This window comes from Sinocyclocheilus rhinocerous, unplaced genomic scaffold (assembly GCF_001515625.1).
Source record: "Sinocyclocheilus rhinocerous isolate Xijiao unplaced genomic scaffold, SAMN03320098_v1.1 scaffold1757, whole genome shotgun sequence".
In the NCBI taxonomy this organism is placed as follows: domain Eukaryota; kingdom Metazoa; phylum Chordata; class Actinopteri; order Cypriniformes; family Cyprinidae; genus Sinocyclocheilus; species Sinocyclocheilus rhinocerous.
In genome coordinates, this window is record NW_015629041.1 from 226,240 (window position 1) to 236,596 (window position 10,357).

The 10,357-nt window shown below is 35.7% G+C and overlaps 1 protein-coding gene across 1 annotated transcript in view; it reads right to left on the minus strand.

The window, feature by feature from the left end:
* The window catches only part of hace1 (HECT domain and ankyrin repeat containing E3 ubiquitin protein ligase 1), a 36,451-nt gene that overhangs the window by 23,562 nt on the left and 2,532 nt on the right, over positions 1-10,357 (minus strand). The window contains exons 2-11 of the mRNA XM_016550380.1: positions 9,137-9,191; positions 8,535-8,624; positions 8,283-8,387; positions 8,019-8,094; positions 5,697-5,828; positions 5,504-5,586; positions 2,572-2,668; positions 2,399-2,500; positions 2,207-2,313; positions 1,971-2,121 (exon numbers count right to left, since the gene is read on the minus strand). Of these exons, the coding sequence (XP_016405866.1) occupies positions 1,971-2,121; positions 2,207-2,313; positions 2,399-2,500; positions 2,572-2,668; positions 5,504-5,586; positions 5,697-5,828; positions 8,019-8,094; positions 8,283-8,387; positions 8,535-8,624; positions 9,137-9,191 (998 nt within the window). The remainder of the gene's footprint in view (positions 1-1,970; positions 2,122-2,206; positions 2,314-2,398; positions 2,501-2,571; positions 2,669-5,503; positions 5,587-5,696; positions 5,829-8,018; positions 8,095-8,282; positions 8,388-8,534; positions 8,625-9,136; positions 9,192-10,357) is intronic.

Below are 10,357 nucleotides of genomic sequence, written 5' to 3' on the forward strand. Positions count from 1 at the left end.
TTTTTTATGACTGAAGGCCAGTATCAATGATACCAATACTGATTTCTCTATAAAATCCACCCCCCCCAATATTTAACCATTGACTATAGCCATTCAACATTACAGTATAATTGAGAGCTATCAATTTTAACATTTATTAGACTTTAAAAAATAACTTCTAATTTAAGTGAACTTAAAACAATGTTCACATAAACCCATTATAATAAATGTCATATTTACAGTACCTGTGCACTTCAGCAGAAATATACAGAAATTGAAATTGAAGTTGTCAAACACTAAACACTAAATTCTAAATTAAATATAAATGAATCCTTAAAGCTACAAAAGTTCTTTTTTCCTCTTTTTTTTTCTTTGTCCTTTGATTAATACATCACAGCAGCTGGTTATTAGGTTGTTTTGGCTGCTATTATCATCTCAATGGATGTGCAGCGCACCTGTGTTTGTGTATTTGGCGTAACTTAAACTCTAGTGTGAAGGTGCACAACTCGCCGTCGCTTTCTCTCACACGCGCAAAGAGTGAGAGTCTTACATAACATGCAGAATTGATGCGCTACATGTAAACGATATACTTTGTTGTGTTCTCAGTCGTTCTGCGACTGAATAAATGCACTTCTTGTCAAGAGAATAAGTGACAGAAGCAGCAGTTGTGAGTGGAGTGGCCAACCCTAGCCCCGCCCCTGCGTTAAATATTTTTAATGCGTTAAATTGAAAAAAATGAATCGCCTGCGTTTAACGCGCTAATTTTGACACCACTAATTAAAATATATAAAAGAATAAGGGAGCATATTAAATTTGACTGTGTTTTAAATGAGTAAAAAATTCTTACTGACAAATGGGCAAAACCTAGGATAGTGGCAAATTTTTTAAATGTAAAATTACAACTAATTAGTATTTGGGGTGAAAGTAATTAGTCTTTTAATATGTCATAAATAGATTTTTGTTGTAAATATGCCTGAAAAGATTGTCACACTGAATGACATTTTAGTGGGTGTCTTCTGTAAATCAGGGAAAAATGTATGATATTTATTTTTGCTCAGAAAAACAAAATTGCAATTAAATTAAACAGAATTTTTTATTTTTTTGGGGGGGGAAAAACAACAACAATTTAAAGCAGTATTACAGTTATTGTTTTTATGCTTAAACCCTTTTTCGTCTTTGACCCATGTATGTTTTTCTTTTCTTTTTTTCCATAATTTAAAATAATTAAAGTTTGAATTTATGTAAAATTAAAAAAGACTCACCAAAAAAGTGTACTTTTATTTTTTTAAAGCATCTTTGCTGACACTGTTATATCCTTGCAAACAGACTTTTGATAATACTTTGTTAGTGGCAAAATATGTCCATTATAGACCACCCTAGAGACCATCATAAATCATAATTTTAAACATGTTTAAAGTTCATATTTTTATGATGGATTTTCAGATTTTAATATTGAGTGTAATTTATGGGTCTGGGACAAGAATAAATCAATTAAATCTATACATAAAATACATTTGAAATGTAGCGAAATAAATGATGGAAGTCAAAAAAAGTTTTTTTTTTAATACCACTATCATTAAACACAAATAATAATGCTAAAATATGGTAGGTTTAATAATGAACCATGGAACATGAATGTGGCTAAATACATTTGTTAACAGTTTTTTTTGTTTGTTTTTTATGCAGGTTTAATGTATTTAACTTGCATTAAACATTCTGAATCTACAATATCAGTTTTAACCCTGTTCTATTCATCACAATAAGAAAAACTAGAGCCAATTATAAATGATAACACATATTAATCATAATTGTATGCACATCTGTGTTTTAAGCTTTCAGTCTATGGTGCTCAACCTGTCACACTGTCCATTGATCAATGTATGCTACAAGAATCAAACATTTGGTGAAACAGAACATCAGTTTCTTTAATTATTTAAACATTCATAATTAACATTTAAGTAAGCTTTGTTGGCAATGCAATGCCCACTGACCTTAAAAACCTGGTTACGTGGTGTCTTGTTTCCGTTGTAACCCATGTCCTTCCCGTTGTTTGGGCAGGATGGTCCAAGACAGAACACATGACAGAAGATCCGGACAATTCGGAGCATACTCTTTGTTTGGACCTCAAAGTTACTGGACAAACTAATGGAAACAGAATGAGAAATAGATTTGCATAAAGTTCTACATAATACAATTTCTCAAGAAATGTGGATAACCTGAGACACACCTCAGCAGTTTATGTCCGTTTGTGGTGGTCACGTCAGCCAAGCTGGTCAAGATCATTTGGTAGCTGGAGTCACTCTGCTGTGAAACGTGTTCTAGAACCTGCCTTAGCTTAAAAAAAATAATATTCAACATGTAAAAAGACACTCATGTACATAAACTCATCAAGAAACATATATAAGAAAAAGAGGCGTACCATGTTCTCTTTAATGTCATCATTCTGAGTCATCTGTATCAGTGTCTGAAACAGTCTGCTATGGTGCTGGATGAGAATTGCACATGATTCACCATAACCACCCTAAAAATAGTTACACATGAGCTTTAGTATCCTGCATATTAGTGAATATAATATAGGTGTGCTGCATTCACCTGCACACACAGGTCAAGCGGTGTAACCCCATTCTTGTCTGGCAAATACTTGGCTCCCCTGAGGAGCAGTATCTGTGCGGTGTCCCTCTGACCATGACTGCAATACAATGATAAAAGCTTGTAAATTGCATGCATATTTCATATGCATATTTGCATATTTGCATGCATCAATATCTTCCATCCATGTGTGAACAAGTTTAGATCCCACTTCTGAGTGCACGTGAACCTGGCAGATTTGAATGAGTGAAATTCAAGATTCTAAGTAAATAACAGATTTGCGTTTGATCCTCACACAAAGCCCTCCAAATGTCCTGGATCAAGTTCAAGGCCCAGCTTGAGGTCCTTTCCCAATCCTGTTTCTCTCTATATTCTTCTGTTGCTTCCCGCCTCTCTACACCATTACTATTAAAGGGGTCATATGATGCGATTTCAAGTTTTCCTTTCTCTTTGGAGTGTTACAAGCTGATTGTGCATAGATAAGATCCCTGAAGTTGCAAAGACTAAAGTCTCAAAACCAAAGAGATATTCTTTATCAAAGTTAAGACTCTGCCACGCCCCCCTAAAACGGCTCGTTCTAACACGCCCCCACATATCTAGGTCACTATGTGGGAATATTTGCATAATGCGCCCAAATGTGCACGCAAAGAAAGAAGGCGTGGTTTCAGTAACCGCAGTTAGTGTTGAAGCAGCATGTCAGGGAGATGCTGTGTGTTTCTAGGCGAAAGCAAAAGCACTTTATTTGGCCTTCCGAAAGTAGATGCATTTAGGAATCTTTAAGATTACTTACAACAGAACAGCAATGCATTTTATGGACGACCGTTTCGTGAACCTAGGAGAGGAGGTAATTCTGACTTTGCTATGACAATCTGGCGCTTCTGAATCAGCTACTGTTTTGTTATTAGTTTAAGTATTTGCTATTGACTGTTCAAATGCGGAGTTTTGCGCATCGTGTGTGTGTGTGTGAGAGAGAGAGAGACAGGGTCACATCACAGTAGAGTCAGCTGTCTTAACCGCGGCTTGTGTACTGCATCATTACTGTGTCTGTCACGCGACTCTGTTTCCCTTTCGGGCTCTGTCTTTACATTTATTTTGAAAGATGAAGCTCGCGATTATGGTAAGGGGCGTTACATTTCCGACGAGTGCTTGCGGTGTTCGGCCAATCACAATGCGCTGGGTCAGCTGGCCAATCAGAGCAGACTGCACTTGTCTGAAGGAGGGACTTTGTAGAAAACGAAGCGTTTGAGAGAGGTGGGGCATATAGGACCTACAATAATGTACAATATTTGAAAAATAATGTGTTTTTTGAACATTAAAGCATGTCAACATATTCTGTTACACCAAATACACAAAATAATGATCTTTAAAAAAGCATCATATGACCCCTTTAAGGCAAAAGTGCCAAAAACGAACTAAAATGGCTTGGATGTAGCACACAAGTCATACAGATTAATGGCAATATGCATAACATGCACGGTTGCGTAAAATGGGCAAGGAGTTACCTTCAAATGTCATTAAACTGGATGAGATAGTATTCATGTAGCTAGCTGTAAATATCTTAACAGTTAACTAACTTGCTCAGAAAAATCTTTTTACCAACGGTTGTCAATGTTTTTGCCTACAATATTGAAAGGCCCCCCCAAGGCCTAGTGAAAAATCAATATCCTAAAACATATTTGAAATACATTTATTTCATGCTAAGTATACTACAAATACATTTATATGTATGCACTTAATAAAAATACCCTGCAATTGTACTTTTGGTATACTTAAAGTCTGCTAAATTGGAGCAATTTATTTTGTACTTCATGCACTTTAATAGTGTGGAAGTAGTGCTGAAGTCCAACTAAAAATATACTGAAGTATATTTGATTGTGCTAAAGTGGAACTATTGCAAGTATACTTTAGGTGCACTTTTTTATATATCTTGCATTTAAAGACCAATATTATTGAAAGACCATACAATCCTCAGCAATATTAAAACTCATTTTAGGCTTAATATTTAGAAATGTGCAAGTAGTACTCCAAATAAAGTTTCATTATAATTGCTATATCAGTAAGTCTTGAGCGATATTTCAGTAAAATATGTTAAATGTATTATGTTTCAACTGGGGTAGTTTTGTCTTATTTTAATCTATGGGCACTCCTAGTTTCTGTAAATTGAAACAAGTCACTAAAACAATAATAATTTATTTTCAAGATTCCAGAGGTTTTAAGAGCTTCATGTTTTTCAGTGATTCCATTTTTATAACCAATACATGTACATGACTTTTCTATCTATTCCAGTCATCCGGAACAAATGTGTATGGTTGATTTACAACACATAAGCATCACAAAAATTGGTATGGAATTGCAAGAGTCAGAACAGGCCCAGATTCCATGTTTTAAAAGCCTTTCAAGCGTATGTTTAATTACTCTTTAATTATCTGTTGTGAGGCATGTTAGTGTTGATCGCATCATCAGCAGCCTTGAGTGGACTGATATCAGTGGCAAAATGTAATCAAAACAAGAGACGGATGGAGTGCTGTTGCTCAGCAACCGAGCTCATGTGAGTGTATCCAAAGCTGCACTCTCAGAATACCAACAGTGGCACATCTTCATCAGGCTACATTCTTATTAGCCTGTCCTTACAGCAAAGAAACTTGAATTCCTGTGTTATTCTCATCAAACTCAAAAGAAAGCTGTGTGTTAAAAGGTTATATATATATAGTATCTGTACAAACCCCTGATTATCCTAATTATGTTTCTTGTGTAGACAGAAAGCGTCCAGATTCAGTCACTGAATGGAAGTTAATTTTCTTAAGGGGCCACATTCTAATTGTTGACCACACATTTCCATTTCAGGCCGGAGTGAAATAAACGGTAATCATGCTAAACATTGTACATTTGTGTTGGCAGCTGGTAGTGCTGGGGTTGATGATGGTTAGCTGCTCACCTGCAGGCGAAATAGAGTGGAGTGGCTCCAGAGACATTGGGCCTGTTGATGTCCGCTCCGCTGTCCAGAAGACACTGCACTGTCTGTGAGGAACAAAAACATCACATGAACCTTAACAAAACTACTAAAAAAAAATCATTTTTGAAATACAAAGTGCAAGTGTGTAAGCTGTGAAGACAGAGAGATTTCGTACAGTCTTGTGTCCATTCTGGCAGGCCACATGTAAGGCTGTCTGGCCCATGGCGTCCTCCACGTCCACATTAGACACATGCTGCACCAGGTCATGAAGTAGCTCTGTCCTTCCATTCACTGCCAGCCAATGAATCTAATGACATGAAAGAATGACATAAAGAATAAAATACAAGTAAACAGCACTTCTACTATTAGTAAAAAAAAAATACTATATATATATATATACACATTAGACATTGTTTTAATGTAAATTAAATAAGTTTAAGTTTCAATTAGGTTTAAATTCATGCATCTAATGGTCTAGGCCAGTGTTTCCCAACCGGGGTGCCGTCTGTCGAGAGCAGGGGTGCCGTGTAAAAAATCCTTTTTTAATATTTTTAAATTGCTAAAATGTTCAAAAAAGCATCTATTATATAATATAAATTTCTGATGTCGCAAATAATTAGAGATGCACCGAAATTTCGGCTGCCGAAAAGTAGTTCACCGCTCAGGTTTCACTTTCACGTGGTGTGACACTCTGTGTATTATCCCGCTCTATGCGTGTGCGCTCCGCCCAATCGCTCCACCCGTATACCGTTCATGCGAATCGGAACAGCACAGTCCACTCAAAAATTGAGCCGACAGGAAATCTGTATGACATTATATTCTGCAGTTCTTCCCTGCTGTACCGAACATCTATACTTTTCAAATGATCATATTGACGTTAGAAATTCAAATATTGTGACAATTTATTTTGTAGGGTGCCACAAGTTTGTTAAAATTTCCAAAGGGTGCCGCGACTAAAAAAAGGTTGGGAAACACTGGTCTAGGCTACTGCTCAACGGTGTTCGGGAAAGTTACTTTTAGAGGTAATGCATTACAATATTGTGTTACTCCCTAAAAAAGAAACTAATTTCTTTACTTAGTTTCTTTTTATGGAAAGTAATGTTTCTTTACTTTTGAGTTACTTTTTTCAATTTGGGCAGGGCTTGGACCACAAAACCAGTCATAAGGGTCAATTTTTTTGAAATAAATAAGCTTTCCATTGATGTATGGTTTGTTAGGATAGGACAATATTTGGCTGAGATACAACTATTTGAAAATCTGGAATCTGAGGGCGCAAAAAAATCTAAATATTGAGAAAGTCACCTTTAAAGTTGTCCAAATGAAGTTCTTAGCAATGCATATTACTAATCAAAAATTAAGTTTTGATATATTTAGAGTAGGAGATTTACAAAATATCTTCATGGAACATGATCTTTACTTAATATCCTAATGATTTTTGGCATAAACGAAAAATCTATCATTTTGACCCATACAATGTATTTTTGGCTATTGCTACAAATATACCCCAGCGACTTAAGACTGGTTTTGTGGTCCAGGGTCACATTTTACAAACGTAAAAGCCCTTTCACAACAAAAGTGAAATGAATAACGCCTCAGGCTGAAGGAAATGTAAATTCATTTCTATACAGTAGAGGGTGCTGCTTAAACAAATTGCATAAAGAAAGAATATGAAGCAGGAGAAAAAAGTTCAACACTATTCAGCAATAAAAAAAAATTTAACACAAATGTGTCATTTTTGCTTAGTATGGCTGAATTGGATAATCGAAGGTCAGTATAGCAAAGACACTGGCTAATAAAATGGGATTAAATCCATAAATGATATTTGGCCTTTTTAACATATTTAATTATTGCAGGTTTGTATAATATTCTGAGTTTGCATTTGACTGTTTTTATTAAAATACATGTTCATATTTAGTCTAGAACTACAGTAACATCATGTTCACACACAACGCCTCTGCACTTACTCCCGATTTTTCTCAACATGGCAACACCAGAGCTGTCAGTCAAGACAAGGGAAACAAAGTAACTGGCGTTACTTATTTGAAAAAAAGTAACTCAGATATTTCCTTCTAAATTAATAGTGTTACTTTTCTAGTTACTTAAAAAAAGTAATCGGATTATGTAACTCGCGTTACTTGCAATGCGTTACCCCCAACACTGCTGCTCAAATGCTTACAATTAGTTTAATACCTTCATAAGAGTTTCTTTATTAAATGTATAACTAAATATTGATAAAAATCATTGTTTTAAAAGTGGGCGAGTAGAAAGCAGTAGGCTTCCAGCATACATATGCATATGAAAAAATGGTTTAAAAATAAATGCAATTGGCAACTTTATTTCTTTTGTGTTATTTCACAGTTTTGATCACTTTACTATTACTTATAAATGTAATATTCATAACTATGAAAATGTTAAATAGTAATGTTTTTATTATCATTCTTGTTGTTGTTGTTTTTGTGTGTCTGTCTCAAATGTGCAGTTTTATCATCATACTCACAGCAGTGAGACCTTCATTATTGCAGATATTAACATCAGCATTGAACTCTAACAGTCTGCCCATACACTTCTTCTGTCTGTGAAAACAGAAGACAACATGGGGGGAAAAATGTTAATGGGACTCAACATAAATGCATTTCTCAGTTACCATCTTTTGCAAGCAATACACACAAACGCTTAGTTGAATGTGAAGTTGAAAAAATTTGATTTGTTATGCTTCCAGCAGGTGGCGGCACTGCACAGAGTTTATAAAACCCCCGTTTACCCGTTTCTTGCAGCCAGATGCAGAGGTGTGCAGCCGGAGATATCCTGATAGTTTGGATTCGCTCCACGCTTTAACAGCAGGACAAGACACTCCACCGATCCACAGCTAAAACAACAACAAAAAATCCAGAGAACATATTCATTTTGGGTCATCCGAATAAATATATATATCACTTTATCAAGAGTTTAATAAATAAACAATAGTCAATACATGAAAATGTGGTAATTTTGTGAGAATGTGAAAAGAACTTACTTGGCAGCAATGTGTAGAAGGCTTCTTTTAACACGTCCAAAGGCATAGTTGACATCAAACTTTGAGTTTAAAAGCAATTCAGAAACTGACCTATGAGCAAACTAAAAACAATGTTACACCCTGTTTGCGTTTCATCTTCCTCTTTTCACAGTGATTGGTTGTCGCGTTTTTCGCTCGATATTTGCATAAAGTCGAGGAATGCCCAAACTTTTTGACGCTCTCGGCCGCTCTCAACACTTTCTCCATGCCGCTTTCAATCCCATAATGCACCACGCAAGCGTTTAAGCTCAACTTCCATAGGAATTAATTGAAAACGCTCGAGACGGAAGTTTAAAGGAGACGACTGCCACCCAAAGAGGATGCTAAGCTTGACATCCTCTTCTTTAGCTTCCGTTAAATTTATAGCAGTTAATCACTGAGCTGGTCATACATACTGTACTGGAAATAGCAGAGGTTAGTATTGGGGAAGCTGCAGGAGTGGGTGGCATTCGTTTAGGTTTGTTTAGACAGGGAATGAAGTTATTGTGTTTCTGTTTGTCTTGGCCTTTGTTAGGTCATTAATTGTGTTCCAGTTGCATTCAGAGCATAACAGTGACACTCACCTGTGCTGGTCGGCCATGACCATGGGCATGAGGGTGTACACAGCTGTTTCACTGTCTACAAGAAAACATACACATTTTTCAAATATATTTTCCGTAACAACTGTAAATTGCTGAAAATTGTATTTTAAATGTAAAATACATCAGGGTAGTATATGCTGGATCAAATAAAATGACAGTTTTACAATATAAAGAGAATAAATTGAGAATCACTATAGAGAACAAAGTCAAAAGTACAATTTCCAGATGCATTACAGACAGTCAGGAGAGGCATTCGACAATTTAGCACACATATTATGTCCACCAATGATAATTATATTTTTCTAACTTTTTCTTTTTTAGAAATACCTCATATATCCATAAAGAGTAAATAAATAATCTCACACACGCACATATACATGTACATATATACAGTATATATATATATATATTAGGAATTAATTGAAAACGCTCGCTTCGCTGTGCTCGCTACGTGCCAGTGGAAACGCACCGTTACGATGCTTTTGGGAAACGCAGCCCAAGAGTCCATCTGAATTGGCCGTTGAATCACTGGCTCACTCGATTCGTTCAAAAATTGATTAATTCAAGGAACAAAACACTGTGTTACTACTATGCACATTTGTGCTCTCACATGTACTGATATTCATATTCATTCATATTCATTGCTTGAGCAATGAATATCAAAACATAAAAACTCATACAGTACATGGGTAATTTTTCTTTAATTGCTTGAATTATAAGGATATTTTGACTGTATTCCAATAGGCTTCATCGCGCAGTGAATGCTTTTGGACTCTCAAGACATGTTTTTGTGTGGTTTTTGCAAAGTTGATGACTCGATAATGCCAGCTCTCCTGTCGTCTCTCAATCGCTCACATTCACACATACAGCACAATAACATTATATCAGGGGAATGTCTTTAAATTCTAATCAAGGAAAAATCATACCTTTTCTGTTGTCTTCTTTTTAAAGAACTTCAAAAGTTGCGCTTGAACCATTTTGCGCGCAAAATGACAAAAACCTGCTTCAGCTTGTGCGCAGCTTGTTACAGAACCGAGTTCTGATTGGCCAATCGCCGTTATTCGTGAATTATAACATTTTAACAATTTATGTAGAGAATACATAATACAAATACAAATAGAATACAAATAGAGAACTTTAACATGTTATTTGCATAAGTTTTACATAATACACATTATGAATCCAAATGGGATGGCGGGGGGG